The sequence below is a fragment of the Labeo rohita genome, chromosome 23, assembly GCF_022985175.1.
Source record: "Labeo rohita strain BAU-BD-2019 chromosome 23, IGBB_LRoh.1.0, whole genome shotgun sequence".
Taxonomy (NCBI): Eukaryota; Metazoa; Chordata; class Actinopteri; order Cypriniformes; family Cyprinidae; genus Labeo; species Labeo rohita.
Window position 1 is genome coordinate 25,589,787 of NC_066891.1, and position 22,307 is coordinate 25,612,093.

The window sequence follows — 22,307 nt, forward strand, 5'->3', positions numbered from 1 at the left end:
TTGGCCCTGGTAGAGTTATATAAGAATGACTTGATTTAAGACATTAACAAAGTGTTTTAGTGCATTTTGAATGTGAAATGAACTGCTGTGCCATGTTCAAAGATGGTTAGGAGAACTGTGTTAAGACATTGTTTTGAAAAAATGATTTGAGTATTGAGAAATGTATCCTAGCCATTGTAAAAAAAAAAAAAAAAAAAAAAAAAAAAATTATAGTGAAGACAATGCCCTCTTGTGGGGAACATGTGCACTTGCACATCAATAAAATCTGTTATGTGTCATTGTTGAGGTTTAATTCCTACAGAAAGTTGACCAGTGAAACTGTAAACACCACACATACACTCTTCTATAAGTATGAATTTATTTCTTAATAATTTAACTTACATATCCGACCATTTCCTTGTGCATTAAAATGGAAAAAGACAACCTGTGCGTAACCAAACCTGAGATAGACACACATTATGTGACTGTATTTATATTTGTACACACCACACATTTGATATATAGATATGAATAAATAATAACATAATAAATAATTAAATAAATAGCAATGTGACAAATAAATAACAACTTCAATAAATATGCACATTGAATAAATAAACTTTTCATAAATAGGGAACTTGTGCGACAGCAGCAAACTATATATCAGTGAATGTTTAGCTATTATTGAAAGAGCAATTTCCCTGTTGAACTCATAAATATTAAATGATGTGTCACCGGAGCAGGGGATGACATATCTCTTTTACTTTCCTAAACAAGGCTTCACATTAGCGGAAACTGATTCTAGATCAGCACAGAAGCGTAACTCCTAACAGGACGTCTGGTTCAGAGGTCTTGGTGAAGGTCTCCGTGTTCTGGCTTTCTGATTTGCTCGTCCGGATGCCATGAGACCAGGCGCTGGTAGCGCTCCTGCCGCTGCTGGTCAGGGTCGATGTTCACCCACACACTTCCTGTCCACTTAAAGCCCCGACTGACTAAGCAGTCGCCGTGAAGAGAGAATTCATCCAGCTCTCCAACCCAGCCTGATGGAAATAAATGAAGAATATATAGTCAATATGTAATCGTAAATACAGGAAATGGAGGCATATGAATAACAGGAAGTCACCGTTGCCATCTGACAGGTGGTTGTACCACAGCAAAGCTGTTCCAGCTACAGGTTTGACCTTCAGATTCCCTTTATCACAGTACTGCTGAGAGAGATCACCCAAGACCTGAAACACAACACACACACACACACAGTTTCCAAGTGAAGCTGCAATAACGTCAAGTGCTTAAGATAGCTATCATAATTCAAGACCTTCTTCCTGTTGCTGCCTGGTTGCTATGGCAACAGAGCTCACCTCCCCCTGTTGCCATAGAAACAGGACATGGCTCACCTCCTCCTCATACGTCCTGTTGTCAGCCACGGGGAAGCTGGTCTCTCCACCTCCATCCGCCGAGTTCAGATGCAGCAGGACTGTCAGATACCTGGGAAGTAGAAATACTTTTGTTGTGGCGTAATATTTATGATAGTCAGTCAAATAGATTCCAAATGTCTTGTATGGTAAATGTACCTGCATGCGACCTGCTTGGAGGCGGAGTTATTTGCTGCCAGATGTGTGTGGGCGCAGCTGCTGTCTTGATTGGTGGGGCTGCTGTCGTGGTGGGCGTGGCTGTAGCCGCCCTGCTCATAACGGACGACTTCCATTGGCTCGCTGAGATCGACCAATGAGGACGGCAGGCGCGTTAAACGGGTCACTCTGGAAAAAAAAGTTTGTCTGTGCTTTTATCTGGATGTCTTAACCTAGCTCCACTTTGTACAACATATAGTACAGACGTTAGTAGCACACTTTTAGACCAAAGCAATGCAAACTTCTTTGAAGAAAACTCTTTCTGGGGTGACCTGGATAGTTTACCCGAAAATGTAAATTCTGTCATCAATTATTTTAGGTGATTTTGTTAGTGAAAGTCAAATAAGGAGTTCTAAACAGAACTATTGCTTTAACTGTTTTACCAATAAGGAAGTCAATAAGGAAGGCAAAAACAAAACAAAAAAAAGTTTCAATTGTTTTTGTCTGTCAATAAGGAACCCAAAACAAAAGTTTGTTCATACAGTGAATGTCAATGAGGAGAGGCCAAAATAAAAAAAAACAAAAACAAAAAGGAAACAAACTAAAATGTTCCAACTTCATGGTTCATACATTCAAAGTCAATGAGGAGTCCAAAACAAACAAAACAAAACGTTCCAACTACTTTGTCCATACGATGAAAGTCAATGAGAAGTCCAAAACAAAAATTAAAGCAAAACAAACAAAACCAGACTTAACATTCCAAATTCTTTGTCCAAAAAGTGAAAGTCAATGAGAGAAAACGAAAGGAAAACAAAGACAAACCAAACAAAATGTTTCAACTTATTTGTCCATATAAATAAAGTCAATGAAGAGTCCAAAACAAAGACAAACAAAATGTCCTGAAGGGATGTCCTGATGAGGTTTTTGTGCCCCCATCCTTGAGATCATCTCTGGACATCCAAGGAGTCCAAAACAAAAATTAAAGCTAAACAAAACACAAACAAAACCAACCAAAACATTCCAAATTCTTTGTCCAAAAGTCAAAAGTCAATGAGGAATCCAAAACAAAAGAAAACAAAGACAAAACCAAACAAAATGTTCCAACTTCATTGTGAAAGTCAATGAGGAGTCCAAAACAAAACAAAGACAAACAAAGAGAAACAAAACATTTCAACTTATTTGTAAATATAATTAAAGTCAATGAGGAGTCCAAAACAAAATGAAAACAAAATGTTCCAACCTATTTGTCCACATAATTAAAGTCAATGAGGATTCCCAAAACAAACAAAACCAAACCTAACATTCCAAATTCTTTGTCCAAAAAGTGAAAGTCAATGAGAGAAAATGAAAGGAAAACAAAGACAAACCAAACAAAATGTTTCAACTTATTTGTCCATATATATAAAGTCAATGAAGAGTCCAAAACAAACAAAACAAATCATTCCAACAAGGGATGTCCCTATCAGGTTTTTGTGCCCCCATCCTTGAGATCATCTCTGGACATCCAAGGAGTCCAAAACAAAAATTAAAGCTAAACAAAACACAAACAAAACCAAGCAAAACATTCCAAATTCTTTGTCCAAAAGTGAAAGTCAATGAGGAATCCAAAACAAAAGAAAACAAAATGTTTCAACTTATTTGTCCATAAAAAGAAGTCAATGAGGAGTCCAAAACAAAGACAAACAAAACAAAATATTCCAACTTCTTTGTCCAAACAGTGAAAGTCAATGAGGAGTCCAAAACAATACAAAGACAAAGAGAAACAAAACATTTCAACTTATTTGTAAATATAATTAAAGTCAATGTCAACAAAGGGTTCCAATTTCTTTGTCCAAACAGTGAAAGTCAATAAGGAGTCCAAAAAATAGAGGAAAACAAAACAACAAACAAAATGTACACAAACACAAATTAAAGCAACACAAACAAAACACAAACAAAACAAACAAACAAACAAAATCCAATTTCTTTGTCTATAAGTCAATGAGGAGTCCAAAACAAAAACAAAATGAACAAAACAAAATAGTTCAACTGTATTGCTCATACAAATAAAGTCTTGTTTCACAGCAGAAAGAAAGCCATTCAGGATTGGAATGATATGAAGGTAAGTAAATAATGACAGTATTTTTATTTCAGTGTAATTAATTTGTGCCTCAAGTGCATAATTGTGCCGAATTGAATCAGAAAACTTTTGATTACCAGCCATGAGCTTTAAGCACTACTCCACCCATCACAAAGCCTTACCTGTTTTTGATGCTCTTCAGCAGGTGGTGTGTGCCCTCTCCAAGGTAAAGTCGAGTGTGTGTGCTTCTCTGCCTGACCTTGGCATGTCCGTCCAAACCTTGGCCAGGGGTGCCGTACTGAAACACTCCACCACTGACACGCTTAAACTCCTGCAGAGACAAAACTCCTGCAAACACACACCACTCCACATCAGCTATAGCTACCATACAACAATAACATCACATTCAGAATGTTCATGCAGCTATCTTTCCATTAAAAGCAACAAAATCATGAAGAACATGTGATTGGTGCAATGCTAGTATATTGTGGGTGGTTATTATTATGTAAGATCTTCTGAATATTTTTTAACCCATTTCTATGTGGTTGCTAGCATGTTCTAAGTGGTTTCCTTTGGGTCCAGGTCAAATGAGTCCATTTAGAAGTCACTATGATATTCTGGTTTCTACATTTGGCTTGGGCTTGACCCTGGACCACAAAACCAGTCTTAAAGGGTTATGAAACCCCCCTGTTTCAGCACTGGTTAGTTCTCACCACAGCTTTGAAAAATGCTGTAAAAGTGGGCGCAGTGCACTGCGGAGCAGAGGGGGAAGAGGGGAGAGAGTCAACTTCGGATTCAGACGGTTTAGACAGTTTCATTTCGCTCCCATCGAGTTAACAACACAACATAATAAATGTAAATGCACAGGGCATTTGCACTCTGCATCGCAAACATATATAAACATATATATGAATGCACCCTTGCACCTTTATTAACTTTTGAGGCTTATTTCACTGTGTTTAGAATCCTTTTGATGGGTTGCGTCAAGGAGCTGTAAAAACCACTATTACACTCAATAACGTTATATGAATGGATCGCATTTGTGCCGAACTCTTACAAAGCAATCTCTCTCAATCCATGAACGTTTCTCTCAGCTAATATACGCAATCTCACTGTCTGAAGCATCTGTCATAGCAAATAAACACAGGCTGTCGTGAAGCTCTTTTCATAGGATAAGAAAACGCCTCCTCATGAATAATTATGAGACACCAGCGTGTCATCGATGTACTATAGTCCATTGCCACGTCACAAATTGTGATGTCAGCACAATGTAGATTTTAAACTCGGAAGATGAAAATAGCACAAAAAAAGCTCAAAATTAACCAGTTTTCTCCAACAATTAAAATTAACAGATGCTAACATTGTCATCTATGATGTGCAACACAAACATCTCAGAAAAAGTAGTCTAGGGTTTCATGAACTTTTAAGGGGGAAGTCCACTTCCAGAAAAAAAATTCATAGATAATGTACTCACCCCTTGTCATCCAAGATGTTAATGTCTTTCTTCAGCCGTAAAGAAACTGTTTTTTGAGGGAAACATTTCAGGATTTTTCTCCATATAATGGACTGATATGGTGCCCCGATTTTGAACTTTCAAAATGCAGTTTAAATGTGGCTTCAAACGATCCCAAATGCGATTGTAAATGATCCCAGCTGAGGAAGAAGGTTCTTGTCTAGCAAAACGATCGGTTATTTTCATAAAAATAATACAATTTATATACTTTTTAATCTCAAATGCTCCTCTTGTCTTACTCTGCCTGAACTGTTTTTGTTCTGGTTCATGACAGTGTTTGTCGAAAAACTCCCATCTTATGTTCTCCCTCAACTTCAAAATCGTCCTATATCGCTGTTTTACCTTTTTTGTATCCTCTTTACATGTTCACTTTGTAAACACTGGGTCAGTACTTCTGCAGTGATGTAGGATGATTTTGAAATGATTTTTTAAGTTGAGGGAGAAAATACGATTGGAGTTTTTGACATACCCTTACTGTCTTGAACCAGAATACACAGAGTTCAGGGAGAGGAAGACAAGACAAGCGTTTGAGATTAAAAAGAATTTAAATTGTATTTTTTCGCTAGATAAGACCCTTCTTCTTTGGCTGGGATCATTTACAACCACATTTGGGATCGTTTGAAGCCGCATTTAAACTGTATTTTGAAAGTCGGGGCATCATATCAGTCCATTATATGGAGAAAAATCCTGAAATGTTTAACTCAAAAAACAAAATTTCTTTATAGTTGAAGAAAAAAAGACATGAAAATCTTGGATGACAAGGGGGTGAGTACATTATCTGTAAATTTTTGTTCTGGAAGTGGACTTCTCCTTTAAGTATCACTGGTATATTTGCAATAATAGCCAACAATACATTGTATGGGTCAAAATTATCGACTTTTTTTATGCCCAAAAATCATTAGGATATTAAGTAAAGACCTTGTTCCATGAAATTTCTTACCATAAATATATCAAAACTTAATTCTTGATTTGTAATATGCATTGCTAAGAACTTCACTTGGACAACTTTAAAGGTGATTTTCTCAATATTTTGATTTTTTTTGCACCCTCAGATTCCAGATTTTCAAATAGTTGTATTTCGGCCAAATATTGTCCTGTTCTACCAACCCATACATCAATGGAAATCTTATTTATTTAGCTTTTTGATTATGTATAAATCTCAATTTTAAAAAAATGGACTGATTTTGTGGTCCAGGGTCACATTTGTCAACAAGCTTCATGATGTGGAACAAGAACATCCAAAAGTTTAATATTTAGGGTTAGGATGTTTAAGTTCTTAAAATAAAGCATATGCAACAGTAATAGTGATGCTCACCTCAGAAAACACCACAAATAAAACATTCCTGTTGTTGCCAGTGTTGAACAGGGTGAGAAAAACAAGAATAGCATTTCTCTATTTTTCTCCTTTATTCGCGGGTCAGTGAGTCTTCACTCTTTCCCCTCCGGAACCGAACCACAGCGGGACACTCTCCAGACAATAGGGCAGGGGGACCGGAAGAGGGGACGCTACCTCAGTGAGAGCGTATGCGACCGGATGTGTGTGTGTGTAACCCTCATATTAATGAGACTTTAATGAGTGACGATAGGATCCATCCGGAAGCTGCTAGAAAACACTGCATGTCGTGTCATTGTATCAGACCCACCACACACAGACACACACACACATTTGACTTACCAGAAGGGTTGGTCTCCAGCCCGGTGTGGATTTTCCGTAAATTGTATGAGCTCAGCCAAGATCCATCAGTCGAATGGGACAGACTCAAAATCTGTGGCAGAACAGATGCTATTAACTCTGGGAATATTCATTTTATTACTGTTTCTGCCTCTTGGCTCTCTCCGTATTTACTCATTATTCCCGATAATAGAATTCTGTCATCATTTCATCACCCTCACATTGTTCCAAACTGTATTATTTTCTTCCGTGGAACAACAAAGGAGTTATTAAGTTTTTATGTCTTTCCAAACCTGTAAGACTTTTCATCTTCAGAACACAAATTGAGATAATTATGATTAAATCCAAGAGCTTTCTGACTCTGCATAGACAGCAATGCAACTGACACTTTCAAGGCCCAGAAACGTAGTAAGGACATTGTTAAAATAGTCCATGTGACATCAGTGGTTCAACCACAATTTCATGAAGCTATGAGCTATATTTCTTCTCTTCCCTGTCAGTGTTCGACAAGTGTTGATGAGAGTACTCACAGGTTTGCAATGACTCTGGGTTGAGTAAATGTTGATTTTTTTTACTATTGAAGCCATTGAACTGATACATTTGTGTTAGCGTTGGCAGAATGACTGTGTCTGACCTCCTCTCTCTGCAGAAGGCCGTCCTGGTTGAGGTCAAGCAGGCTGAAGAGCTCGTCTTGAGTGAGCTGCTCCTCCTGGCTGTCCGGGGCTGTGAGGAGAGAGCTGTGGGTCAGGCCTTTCAGCTGGGCCAGCTGCATCACCACACTGCTCTCCTCCACACTCAGGAATCCTGGGATCTCTGAAACACATCAAAATGCCCATGTCAGTCTACACACTGCATCCTATACACCTACGGTTGAGGTCAAAAGTTTACATACACCTTGCAGAATCTGCCAAATGTTAATTATTTTACTAAAATAAGAGGGATCATTCAACATGCATGTTATTTTTATTTAGTACTGACCTGAATAAGATATTTCACATAAAGATGTTTACATATAGTCCACAAGAGAAAATAATAGTTGAATTTATAAAAATGACCATATTCGAAAGTTTACATACACTTGATTCTTAATACTGTGTTGTTACATGAATGATTCACAGCTGTGTTTTTTGTTTAGTAATAGTTGTTCACGAGTCCCTTGTTTGTCCTGAACAGTTAAACTGTCTGCTGTTCTTCGGAAAAATCCTTCTGGTGCCACAAATTCTTTGGTTTTCAAGCATATTTGTGTATTTGAACCCTTCCCAACAATGACTGTATGATTTTGAGATCCATCTTTTCACACTGAGAACAACTGAGGGACTCATATGCAACTATTACAGAAGGTTCAAACACTCACTGATGTTTCAGAAAAAACACAATGCATTAAGAGCCAGGGGGTGAAAACTTTTGAACAGTATTTTGCCTAAATATCTTTTTTTTTTCCATGTCGTACTGCCCTTCAGAAGCTTCAGAAGACAGTAAACATTCAGCAATTGAATTAGAATAAGAAACAAATTATAAGCAATACAACAAAGAAAAAAAAATACAGTAGAACAAATAAGAAATGCTTCATACATTGTATAAAGCAATGAAATGTATAAAAATAACAAATTTCTACCAGTTCATCGTGTCTAGCAGTATATCGCCCACCCCTACTGTACATTATTATAGTGTGACGCCTAAAGTTAAATATTAATTCAGTCAATAATAGTACTAAATTCAGGGTTCCTAAACATTTTCCATTTCAAAATTCAATACTTTTCCAGATTCAAATTTCCAAACCTTAGTAGATTTTCAGCTCATATTTACCAAAAATGGTTCATACAGTATTTTCAGCTTTATATTTGGTATAATACAGTCATTTGTAAATATAGTTTTTTTTTCACTGATTTTCTGACAACATACAGAGCCCCTAAAATAAAAAAAAAAATAATAAAAATACGGACTTTTGCATGCACACAAGAAACTATTCACATGCACATGGGAATTTTTTTTGCAAGTTTACACTTTACAATTTTTAGTTTTATATAACCTGTTTTCTTTTGGCATCCTACTATGAATAAAGAAAGAGCATGGATGCACATGAACTAACTTGCCAAAATTTGGCTTTCCTTACGGCAGTACCTCTAATATCAAACCCTAATGTCCTAATGCACATCCTCTGCAGCAGCAGAAAAAAACACACGACACGAAATGGGCTAATGGCATAATGTGCATTGTCCTGTTTGCCAAGTTTAACGTCTATATTTAAAAAAAAAGGGTTAGAATTTTGGCTTCGTCAGGGCAGTATGACTTATTTCAAGGCCTAAGGTCTCTTTAAGGCATACTCTGTCAGCCAAAAAACCACACCTTAAAGTGGGCTGATGGCACAATGCTTGAACAAGTGTGCATTGTCCTATATGCTAAGTTTAATGGTTTCTAGTGCACATTAAAGTCTGTATATAATTCATATTTGCAAAGGTCCTTGAGGCTGTGTTATACAGTGCTAAGAATATCAAGAAACCCAAAATGCAAAACATTTTGCATAATGAAAAAGCGCACAAAGAATTAATTCAGTCGTGTTTGACAATTACTAAAAAAAAAAAAAAATCACTAAACAGCTGTCATGAAAACACACTTCTTATATGATTTACTTTCATTAAATTAAAACGCAAATATTTTTCCATTCTCTGCTTTTTTTTTTTTTTACATACATTTCCAGACCTGGAAATTACTTAAATTAATTCCATACTTTTCCAAACTGCATAGGAACCCTGTAAATGATACTGTTTAATCAACAGTGGGCATATGGTTGCTATTTAAACATGGTAAACTTTCCTCCATGATGCTGTGACGGTAAGGTGAATGCCATGCTAGGATTTTGCTTACAGTCTACACTGTTAACAGCTGTGGGGAATCATCTGAAGATCCCTGCACGCCTCTTAACAACGTGTTAAGAGATTCTTAAAGGCTGAGATGGTATCAGAGTATCTGCGTTTGATCTATTGTAGCAGTAAGTGTCTGTGAGAGGCAGACAGAGAGAACGTCAACGAGGGCAGAACATTATGAGATTAGACTCCAGGATTAAAGGATCAATGTCACACTATGCAGGGCTAATCAACAGACACTGCAAATGGGTGTTAATGTAATCAGTTTTCATTTGGTGAGAACCATCATTGCCAGGTGAACGTGAAGATGGCTTGAACTGAAATTGGTAGTAAAAAAGGTACTGGTCAGTCTGAGGCCGGTTGCTTAAACACAGCCACTCTGTTCAAAATGCTTGCCTTAAGAACTAGTTTGGCCAACTAGCACTTAGCCAAGGGTAATGACTCTTACTTTTCAGAATCAAATTAGACCAATTTTCTGTTTTATGTAACTGACTTCAAAGGTAATTACTAGCCTTGAGGAAAAAACAATTACGTGACTAACTTGTATGGCTTGTCTAATTAGTTTATGCAACCAGCCACAGAAGTTTGGACTAAATTTACTAAAATATACTGAAATAGTTTCTCATTAGTTTAAAGATTTAAAAGTTTCATGCTTAAATGTTTGAAAATGTGTTTCGCAGACAAATGTAAATGTCTATATGAATATATTTATAAAGCAAGCATATTGACAAGAATATATATAAATAAAATAAATAAAAATACCTTATTTGGAAATATATTATTTGGAAATAAAAAATGTTTCAATATTATTTTATAAAAACATAACACAAATATTAAAAAGTTTATATAAATATCATTTGCAAATACGCATTTGCAATAAGTATTTTTAATATAATTTGCAAATAAATAAATACTTTTTTATAAATAATTTGTAAATAAATAAATAATTTTAGAACTATTTGCAAAAAAACTAAATATTTTTATTAATGTTATTATGAAAATAGATAAATATTTCTACAGATATTATTAGCAATTAACTTTTTAAATATTATTAAAAAAAATTTACATTATAAATTTTATATGCAACAATATATCTACAGATATAATTTGCAAATAAATAATGTTATGACTATTATTTGCAAAAAAAAAAGTTTTTTTTTATAAATGTTAATATGCATTTAAATAAATTTCTATAGATATTATTTGCAAATATCTTTTTAAATATTATTTTTAAAATATACATTTTAAATAAATCAATACACAATTAAATATTTCTAAAGATATATTTTGCAAATAAACAGATGCTTTTATAAATTTTATAAATATTATTTAAATAAACATTTTCATAAACATTATCTGCAAATAAATTAATTGTATAGCTATTATTTGCAAAAAATATATAAATGTAAATATGCAATTAAATATTTCTATACATATTATTTGCAAATAAACATGATTTTATAAATATCTGAAGATAAATACATATTTTCATAATTATTATTTGCAAATAAAAATTATTTTATAACTATTTGCAATCAAACAAAAATGTTTTGTTTCACTATACAATACTTCAAAAATAACTGAAAATAATAATAATAAAGAATGAGTGGATATACTGAAATGTTTGACTAGTCCTGTATATAATAAGGTTTAATCTGGGTAATGGACTCATTTTTAAATAGCTAAGATCAGAGGAGAAGCCATTAAGTTGGCAAATATAATGAACTGCGCCCATCCCCCCTTTAAGTCTTATGGTATTGCCTGACCCGTTGAGAGTGTTAATGAGACTGTGCCATTAATGTGTTCCGGCGGGGGCCATTGTTTCTCTGGGATGGGTGAGAGTGCTCAGTGATTTACATTGCTGTATATAGGTTTCAGCGTTATCTATCACTGTTATTGTTCTGTGGCATTCAAATGCAGACGACGCATAAACATACACGCACAGAGCCGCGCTCTTCCGCATGGTTTGTCTGCGAGAGATGCGGTCTCACTAACTCATTAGATCGGATGAGGGGAATGAAAGGGTCCTGGGAATGGAGTGGACAGGAAGTGAGGGCCATTTTTGGGGTAGACATTGTGTAGTGCTCCCAGCAGGGGAAGAAAAACTCCTGAGCATCACACACACACAGACGCCACTCCAGCCCTCTCACACTTACACACTTCCTTTCACACACCTCTGTCACAGCCAGGCCTTCCTAGAGATTTACACTTTACACTTTCACCGTCAGACCGTTCCTAAAATTAACTTCTCATACAGTAAAACACTAAAAACTATCTAAATCTATCTATCTACCTATCCATGAACATCTAACCATTTATCTTTCCAAACACTTATCTGTGCAATGATAGTATAGTTGTCCAACATCTATCCACCTATCCACCTATCCATCTATCCATCTGTCTATCTATCCAGTTATATATCTAGCCATCTAACATCTATATATCAATCTATATCTGTCTTGCAATTTATATATCTAACAATCTATCTAGCCATCTATCTATCTATGATACTATCTATCCAGTTATATATCTAACCATCTAACATCTATATATCAATCTATATCTATCTTGCAATTAATCTATCTAACCATCTATCTATTGAGAAAACTATCTATCAGTTATATATCTAACTGTCTAACATCTATATATCAGTCTATCTGTCTTGCAATTTATCTAACCATCTATCTATCTATCCATCTATCTATCTATCTAACCATCTATCTAACCATCTATTGAGAAAATTATCTATCCAGTTATATATCTAACTGTCTAACATCTATATATCAGTCTATATCTGTCTTGCAATTTATCTAACCATCTATCTATCTATCTTTCTCTCTATCATCTCTACCTATCTAACCATCTATGTGTCCATCTATTGAAAAAATTATCTATCCAGTTATATATCTAACATCTATATATCAGTCTATATCTGTCTTGCAATTTATCTGTCTAACCATCTAACATCTAACCATCTATCTATCTAACCATCTATTGAAAAAATTATATATCCAGTTATATATCTGTCTATCTGACATCTATATATCAGTCTATATCTGTCTTGCAATTTATCTGTCTAACCATCTAACCATCTATCTACCTAACCATCTATCTATCTATCCATCTATCTAACCATCCATCTAACCATCTAATCATTTAACCTTCTATCTAGAAAATTATCTATCCAGTTATATATCTAACATCTATATATCAGTCTATATCTGTCTTGCAATTTATCTGTCTCACCATCTAACATCTATCTAACCATCTATCTATCTAACCATCTATTGAAAAAATTATATATCCAGTTATATATCTGTCTATCTGACATCTATATATCAGTCTATATCTGTCTTGCAATTTATCTGTCCAACCATCTAACCATCTATCTACCTAACCATCTATCTATCCATCTATCTAACCATCCATCTAACATCTAATCATTTAACCTTCTATCTAGAAAATTATCTATCCAGTTATATATCTAACATCTATATATCAGTCTATATCTGTCTTGCAATTTATCTAACCATCTAACCATCTATCTATCTACCTAACCATCTATCTATCTATCCATCTGTCCATCTATCTATATCTATCTATCTATCTATCTATCTATCTATCCATCTAATCATTTAACCATCTATCTAGAAAAAGATCTATCCAGTTATATATCTAACATCTATATTAGTCTATATCTGTCTTGCAATTTATCTAACAATCTAACCATATATCCATCTATTTATCTATCTATAAAAATTTCTATCCAGTTATATATCTAATATCTATCTATAATCTATATCTCTAATTGATCTATCATCTATCTATCTAGAAAATTATCTATCCAGTTATATATCTAACCACCTAACATCTATCAATTTATATCTATCTTGCAATTTATCTATCCATTTCTTTCTTGAAATGTATTTATCAGTTTATCTATCTATCTATCTATCTATCTATCTATCTATCTATCTATCTATCTATCTATCTATCTATCTATCTATCAGCATCTAGCTGTGTTTGTGTTGTGAACACCTCCTCTGACTCCTCTGGGTAATCTGTTGTGTTATATTATCATAATCACACTCCTCAGGAAAGAGGGGAGGAAAAGGAAGTGTGTGGTAAAGTAGAGCTCGCTGTTCATCATCTCCAGCAGAGAAACGGAAGAATCAGCACCTCACACACAGTCACACATACACACCCTCCCAAACCAATCCACTCTCACGTCCTGCAAAGTCCCGCCCTCTCCCAGATGGGCCTCAGGCAGTGCTGTATAAATACACCTATCACCGATTTACTTTGACACTACCTTACATTGACTCTCTGAAGCTCTCTGGACTATAATGCTGACAGCGTCTGCTCTACTGCTGCTCCTGCTTGGCTCTGGCATCGGTGCCATGCCCAACGGACACTGGGAACACCAGGGATCGTCTCGTTGTGTGCCCATCCCAAGCAACATGGCCTTGTGCCAGGGTCTAGGCTACAACAGCATGCGAATGCCCAACTTGCTGGGACATGAATCTCCAGCTGAAGCCGTGCAGCAGAGCACCAGTTGGCTGCCGCTCCTCGCCCGAGAGTGCCACCCGCATGCCCGCATCTTCCTGTGCTCACTCTTCGCTCCTGTTTGCCTTGAGAGGTAAGGCTTATACCAGACTGACTTTCACTGACCACAATAAACAACGATGCTCAACACTAAATGATTTTAAAATACATATTGTGCATTGCAGTTGTGGCTTGTGGTCATGGCATTTAAATCAGTTAAATGGTGCCATTATCATGCAAATGAGAACTAATGTTAATGTTAAGCGGAAGTGAAAATCATCTGCAATGAAATGTCAATATAGCAAGACAATACCCTTGCTTAAACAAGAATGTGTTTATTGCCAGTTTCGTGGATTATATTAACTTCTGTTCAATTAATCCTCATTGTGTTCTGGCCATTCTGACCCATGGATTATCTTTTTTTTTAGTCAATGTGAAATGGTAAAACTTAATCATTAGACTTTGCTCACACACAGTATAACAACTTAAAAATAAATAAAATAAAATAAAAATAAGTAAATAAAAACACTACAAGTCAAAAGTTTTTGAACAGTAAGATTTTTTTTAAGGCTCACCAAGCCTGCATTTATTTGATCCAAAGCACAGCAAAAGTAACATTGTGAAATATTTTTGCTATTTAAAATAACTATTTTCTATCTGAATATATTTTAAAATGTAATTCATGCAATTAATTTCTGATAAAGACATTTATAATGTTACAAAAGGTTTCTATCTCAAAAAAATGCTGTTGTTCTGAACTTTCTATTCATCAAAGAAACCGGGAAAAAATCTATCATGGGTTTTTCAAAATAATAATAATAAATGTTTTTGAGCAGTAAATCATAATATTTGAATGCTTTCTGAAGGATCATGTGACTGGAGTAATGATGCTACAAATTCAGCTTTGAAATCACAGGAATAAATTACATTTTTAAATACATTCAAATAGAAAAATTATTTTAAATAGTAAAAATATTTCATAAATGTTACTGTTTTTGCTGTACTTTGGATCAAATAAATGCAGGCTTGGTGAGCAGAAGAGACTTTAAAAAAACATGAAAAATCGTACTGCTCAAAAACTTTTGACTGGCAGTGTAAATTAATTAATTAAATAAAAAAATTATATTTATACAAAAATCCAAAAATTGTGTTCTATTATAAATCTCTCTCTCTCTATTATTTTCACCAAATCTTGGATTAAATTTTTTGCCTACCTGTTTTCTTTCAATTAGCACAGGTTTTGTATTTATTTGGTATTGATCATTGGCCTCATTCATTTGAGTTTATACACCTCACTTTTTGAGTGAATATTGCCAGAATAATCCACAAATAGTGATTTTTTTCCTCACATATTTTTCACTGAGGTGCATAAACTCAGATTATTAATTAGCCTTATGACTGACCAGTTTCAAGAATTACAAAACCTGTACTACCTGAAAGAAAACAAGTTGACAAAAAGGTTGAATTTTAGTTGGTGGTAACAAATTTTCATCAAATTTTCAGCACAGTAAAAGGGGTAAATCAGTTAAATTTGATTTAAAAAATAAAATAGACATTTGTTTTAAATGTGGTCTACTGACAAAAAGAAACCTCTCATATTTATGCTAATTTTCTGCTTCAAAGCTCTTAACAATCAGTGAATATTAATGTGTCTCTCAACACTTTACCTGTCTTTTCAGGATCATTTCACCATGCAGGAGCTTGTGCATCTCAGTACGGGACAGCTGCGCCCCCATCATGAACTGCTACGGTTACCCCTGGCCTAGAATATTACAATGCGACCAGTTTCCCAAAGATCACCTCATGTGCATTTCCTCAGTTGCGCATATGCAAAACGCCACCAGCAATGAAGGACGAGGTAAACAAAGATCTTTCTTTCTAACATACATAGTTACTCAGAGCAATGTAGACAGAAACAATGCTGGGTTTTCTTCATCAAACTGATTTTTGTGGTTGGTTTCAGTGGTGCCGCGTGCGAGCTGCACAGACTGTGAGTTGGAGGAGGCCACGTCATCCAAAGAAATGCTTGACCTCTTCTGTAAAAGTGACTTTGGTGAGAAACGCTAGTTTTTGCTCTTTCACAACAACCATAAATTGTTAATACCGAAACTCATTGCTCATTTCTCTCTCTCTCGCTCTCTGCTAGTGGTTAAAGTGCGTCTATCCAAGCTGAACTCTAGCAGTTCTGTCCTGACGATGTTCTCCCTGGGCTCTCGTGTGGAGGTCCTAAAGCACGGTCCGCTGCTGGGAGGGGAAATGAGGAGTCGTCTGACACTGTGGTTGGAGCGGGACGCCACCTGTGTGGGCAACCTGACCCGCAATCATCCCGACGGAGGGACCTTTCTGTTGACGGGCACTGTGACGGGCAAGAGGCTGCTAGTCACTAAAGCATTTAGCTGGGGAAAACGCCAGCGGCATATCAACCAAGCAGCACGCAAGTGGAAAAGCCATCGGTGTAGAGGGTAGAGTTTCAGACGGCGGGACCGAAACGTATCTCAGAGTGTTCATAATGTTGTAAATAATAGAAGATCCTTGTACTATATTTTTAAATCTTAAGATATTAAACTTTTTCAAATGTTTTTCTGAAACGAGAGTCCACTTGTCCATTCTCTGTTATGAATTTCAGGGTCACTTTACATCCGCAATTGAAAGGAGAAGTCCACTTCCAGAACAACTATTTACAAATAATGTACTCACCCCCTTGTCATCCAAGATGTTCATATCTTTCTGTTTTCAGTCGTGAAGAAATGATGGTTTTTGAGGAAAACATTTCAGGATTTTTCTCCATATAATGGACTTCATTGGTGCCCCGATTTTGCATCCCAGAGTCTGTGCTACATGAGCTTTTGTGCTTAAAAAGTAAACAAATTTTTATTTTCCGAAAAAGATGACCAATCGTTTCACTAGATAAGACCCTTCTTCCTCAGCTGGGATCATTTAGAGCCTGAAATGTTTTCCTCAAAAACCATAATTTCTTTACGACTGAAGACAGATAAACATGAACATCTTGGATGACAAGGGGGTGAGTAAATTTTTTGTAAATTGTTGTTCTGAAAGTGGACTTCTCCTTTAATGAGTCCAACCCAAAACTTAGTTAGTTAATATATAAAAATCTGAAACTGGAAAACTCACCAAACAGCAGTGGTTTCAAGCTGAGGGTGCGCATGTTATGGGTCCGGTCAGGAACCAGAGAAACTCTTTGCACGTGTCCAACCTGAGCAGAAAATATACAGCATGGAAGTAACATTAACTCCTGGATTACACATACATAAACAGGTACATTACTCTATGCCTTTGTGTCCCTCAAGTGAGGGAATAATGACTTTGATAGCTAACATCAACTGTTTGTCATTCAAGGCATTTTTGAAACATATACTTTTTTTTTTAACACAATTTATAAAGATGTTTATTTAAATTTTAGATAGACTTAGATTTTAGAAAACATAACAAAACAAAAAAACACTGTTCTCTCTCTATACAACTTTTTAAACGACAAAATAATGTAATGTTTAATTATAATAATGTAATGTAATAATTATAATGTAATGTTCGTAATCATAAATAATTAATAATAAAACTGAAATACTTTTACTATTGAATTTGTTTCATTAATTGAAATTAGCTGAAATATGTAAATATTTAAATATTGAATAACTATTAAAAAACTTTGAAATGCTACCTTAGCAACTAACTGACATAAAATAAGCCTGTGTTGTACTAAAATATAAAACAAAATCTGAAATTTAAAAAAAGTTTAAGTTAAAGCAACACGGACATATTTAAAAATAACAATAAAATTGACAACAGCACATTTTACAAATTACTAAAACTTAAAATAAAATAATTAAGTTAAACCAAATATAGAGTTTGCAGCAAAAACAGATCATAAAAGCCTGATTTAGTTTTAATTTTACATTTTCTTGCCATGAAAATAACCTGAAAATAAATGATGTTGAAAAAATAAACAAACAATAAAAATAAATATTTTTATATTTTTATGAATATATAAATATATTTTTATTATATATATATATATATATATATATATATATCGTCACCTTAGAATTATAAGGTTCTACCTGACATTTTTGTCAAAATTGATCTATCTATTCTTATTTTGTGACAACTTATTTATATTATGTGATGTTTCTTTTGTAAGCTGAGTACATTTTGGGCCTCTTTTTAAAAAACAAAAATAGTTCTATCTACAGAAGTCAATGGAATGCAAAAACTTTGAAGCTCAATATCTAGAACCTAATAATTCTAGATATTGTATATGTACACTACCGTTCAAAAGTTTGGGCTCAGTAAGACTTGTAATAGTCTTTAAAGAAGTCTCTTATGCTCATCAAGGCTGCATTTATTTGATTAAAAATATAGAAAAAAAACAGTAATATTGCAAAATGTTTTTACAATATAAAATAATGTTTTTTATTTTAACATACTTTAAAATAGAATTTATTCCTGTGATGAAAAGCTGAATTTTTATCAGCTGTTACTCCAGTCTTAAGTGTCACATGATCCTTCAGAAATCATTCTAATATGCGGATTTATTATTAGAATGATCAATGTTGGATAATATCAACAGTTGTGCTGCTAAATATTTTTCGGAACCTGTGATTTTTTTTTCAGGATTCTTTCATGAATAACAAGTTTAAAAAGTACAGTGTTTATTCAAAATATAAATATTTAAATATAAATAAATATGTATAAATATTTATTATTAACTTTTAATAAACTTTTAATTATTAACTTAATACATCCTTGGTGAATAAAAGTATTAATTTCTTAAAAAAAAAAAAAAAGAAACAATAAAAATGTACTGACCCAAAACTTTTGAACGGTAGTGTATGTATTTTTATTTTATTTATTTGAAATAAAATAAAAAACGCCTTTGAGGAATTCTTAACAAAGTTAAATCAAATATAGTGTTAGAGTTTGTAGCAAAAACAGATCATAAGATATTGAAAAAAATTTGAATACAATTCTGAATAAATGTTCTTGCCATGAAAATAGCCAGAAGCCAGAAGCTTAAATTGTGTTCAATATATATGTATATATATATATATATATATATTTTTTTTTTTTTTAAGTAAAATAAAAAAAAATCTTTGAAGAATTCTTAACAAAGTTAAACCAAATATAGTTTTAGCGTTTGTAGCAAAAATAGCTCATAAAAAAACTGATTTAGTATGTAATATTAAATTTTCTTATGCATATAAAAGCTTTCTATGTCTGAAAAAATGCTTAAACTTGCACCTTTCTTTGTCACCACTCTTATTGTATTACTGTTTTGAATGAAAATGTTTTTCTGCATTTAAAATATACTGATGGTGGGGGTGGTGATGGGGGACACATTACTAATTATTTTAAACAAGCACCTAATTTTAAATCTCCATGTTTTCTATTAGTATTACAATTTCTAGTGGGGTAGGCTGTAACAACAATATTCTTTATACTTGACATTATTTTACACAGTTTAGGGCTAAGACGTATAACAGACAAATAAAGGAATGCTATATAAAAAATTAGACATACTTCAAATAAATAAATAAAACAAACTTACAGATGTTTAAACAAAATGATACAATACCCCCTAATTTCTCATATCATATAAAATGGAATGAGATTATTAATTACTGAATAACACTGAATTATAGTGCATGTACCCGAATGCCCTCCAGCCGTGGCAGATGGAAGGAGAGCTCTGGGCTCAGGTTTGGTGAGGATGGGGTTTGGTGTTCAGCGGGCATGGGTCGTGGGGCACTGGCACTCTTCTCCAGGGGTACATCCTGCTCCCCAGACCCCGTGTTATAGTGCACATAAAGCAGCAAAGCTATGATGTTTATAATATAGAGGTGGAAGAAGGCCATGACCACCACGAAGTAAGCTCTGGAGCACACACTGCTTTTTTGGATGTGGATTCGCTCCCGGCCGCCTGGGTGTCGTGGTGGAGGGGGGAAAGGAAATGACTCCCCCTCGAGCCCATGCAGACGGTCCTCATACTCACCCATCTCCTAAATCACAGCTCTTCCGTGCATTGCCCTCATCTAACCTCTCATTTTAGCAGATCAGCAGAGGTTTACAGCCAGCAGAAGTCACCTGGTTTGACAGCTGCTCACACACATCACAACCACGAGCGGTATTACGCACTAAAACATGCTTACATGGAGATTCAGATGCAGATATTAGCAATGCGTTTACAAAAAAAGGTCCATCTCGTGTGTCGATAAGCGAACTGTGCAGGAATTTCTTCAGGCTGAAAGATTTAGGACGATGTCAGCTGTCTCACAGCGCTTGTATAATCCAGTGGGCGATCAAATCTGAACAGTCGTGCGCATAACAGATGAATTATGCTAACAAAAGCGGAAAAAACGGACAATTACTTTATAAACGAAGAAGGAACGTAAGAAGAGCGTTTATAATCGTCTGTCATTCGCCCTACAACAAACACGAAGCAACCGACGCTAAGATACGAACGTTGAGTCAAAGGGTCATTTCAAAATAAAAGCATGACGGTTTATTCATTTATTACTTCAGCTTAAATAGCTACATTTTTATTTAATACAAATACTGATAATTACTTACTGTAACTGTTTGTTAAAACACCGATGAGAGTATTAATTATATAATTTATTTAAATAGCCTATCATATAAAAATGCTACACTACATAATTTATAATTGACAAGAACTCAAAGAGAATTTAGTACGTTTTTACAATGTCATTTAGATTTTCTGCTTAGAAAACAAAATGATGGTTAATTCAGTTTTACTTACTATTTCTTTGTACATATTTGTGAAATTCAGTGGCTATTTTGGAGTGAAATTGTTTAAAAGTTTTTTTTTTAGTGTGAAAACATATATAAATCAAAAGGGTGAACATTTAACAAAAAAAAAAAAAAATGTGCTGTCAAACAATTAATCGTGATTAATCACATCCAAAGTAAAAGTTTTTGTTTACATAATATTTATGTGTGTGTACTGTGTATATTTATTATGTATACATAAATACACACACGTTGTTTATATATTAAATATATTTATATATAATATAAATTAAATGAATATATAAATGAACTATAAAATATAATATAATATGAATATAATATAATATAAAATATATATGAATATAACTATATAAATGAATATATACATGTATACACATGTAATTATTTTCAAAATCTAAACTGTTTGTGTATGTATTTATATATACATAAATATTAGTGCTGCAAAACGATTAGTCGTGATTAATCGGTTCAAAATAAAAGTTTATGTTTGCATACTATATGTGTGTGTTCTGTGTATATTTGTTATATATATATATATATATATATATATATATACATATATAGACCATTTCGCTAGATGTAAACATACTGGTCCCGATACACTTCCTGTTTCTTTTTTTTTTTTTTTACTTTTTTTTACTCAAAAAATACAACCAACATAACATTTGACTGGATGAAAATGTTATATTAGCACCTTTAAGATGTATTTGTATATGTGAAAAAAAAAAAAAAAAAAAAAAAAAAAAAAAAACAGGAAGCGCTTCTGGACCAGTGTTGTTTACATCTAACGAAATGATCTGTATATATATATATATATATATATAAACAAACACATATATGTATATATTTTAAAATATCTTTGTATGTATTGTATGTAAACACTTTATAATTTATATTATATATAAATATTTTACATATAAATCTAACATATTTTCCTTAATATATACATATATACTGTGTATATTTATATATACATAATAAATATACACAGTACACACACATTGTATGCAAACATAACATTTTATTTTGAATCGATTAATCGCGACTAATCGTTTTACATCATTAATCATCATCATACTAAATAACATCATAAGAATAATTTTGAAATGTGAAAAATAATGAAAACAATGCATTTAGAAATAAACAGAATGACAAGCTGATCATCAACATCATCAATAAATAAATAAATAATTTTTTTTTAAAAAAAGTGATTGAATCAAAAATGTGCTACAGTTGGAATTGTGCCCGAAAACGTTTGTTTATGGATAAAAATCAAAATAAAACTTTATAAAGGATATCTCACATTACATGTACATGA

The 22,307-nt window shown here is 33.7% G+C and overlaps 2 protein-coding genes across 2 annotated transcripts; one reads left to right on the top strand and one right to left on the bottom strand.

Annotated features, from left to right (window-relative positions):
- Positions 1-341: 341 nt before the first annotated feature.
- On the bottom strand, positions 342-20,686 carry p4htma (prolyl 4-hydroxylase, transmembrane a). The gene is made up of 9 exons (XM_051096233.1): positions 19,870-20,686; positions 17,333-17,414; positions 7,426-7,604; positions 6,795-6,885; positions 3,789-3,954; positions 1,551-1,736; positions 1,374-1,464; positions 1,103-1,208; positions 342-1,019 (listed from the first exon to the last, which is right to left on the bottom strand). Exons 1-9 carry the CDS (start codon positions 20,212-20,214, stop codon positions 823-825), a joined length of 1,443 nt encoding a protein of 480 aa, XP_050952190.1. The 5' UTR covers positions 20,215-20,686; the 3' UTR covers positions 342-822.
- LOC127154601 (secreted frizzled-related protein 5) lies at positions 13,979-16,722 on the top strand. The gene is made up of 4 exons (XM_051096237.1): positions 13,979-14,294; positions 15,880-16,058; positions 16,164-16,253; positions 16,347-16,722. The coding sequence occupies exons 1-4, from the start codon at positions 14,002-14,004 to the stop codon at positions 16,664-16,666; spliced, it is 882 nt and encodes a 293-aa protein (XP_050952194.1). The 5' UTR covers positions 13,979-14,001; the 3' UTR covers positions 16,667-16,722.
- Positions 20,687-22,307: the final 1,621 nt, after the last annotated feature.

Excerpts from the sequence above, each read along its gene's own strand:
- LOC127154601 (XM_051096237.1), top strand. The coding sequence starts at position 14,002 with ATGCTGACAGCGTCTGCTCTACTGCTGCTCCTGCTTGGCTCTGGCATC. Across the intron at positions 16,059-16,163 it reads CACCAGCAATGAAGGACGAG|TGGTGCCGCGTGCGAGCTGC; the intron begins GTAAACAAAGAT and ends GGTTGGTTTCAG. Across the intron at positions 16,254-16,346 it reads CTTCTGTAAAAGTGACTTTG|TGGTTAAAGTGCGTCTATCC; the intron begins GTGAGAAACGCT and ends GCTCTCTGCTAG.
- p4htma (XM_051096233.1), bottom strand. The coding sequence starts at position 20,214 with ATGGGTGAGTATGAGGACCGTCTGCATGGGCTCGAGGGGGAGTCATTT. Across the intron at positions 6,886-7,425 it reads GCCTTCTGCAGAGAGAGGAG|ATTTTGAGTCTGTCCCATTC; the intron begins GTCAGACACAGT and ends GTTCTGCCACAG. Across the intron at positions 1,465-1,550 it reads TCCAAGCAGGTCGCATGCAG|GTATCTGACAGTCCTGCTGC; the intron begins GTACATTTACCA and ends TCTACTTCCCAG.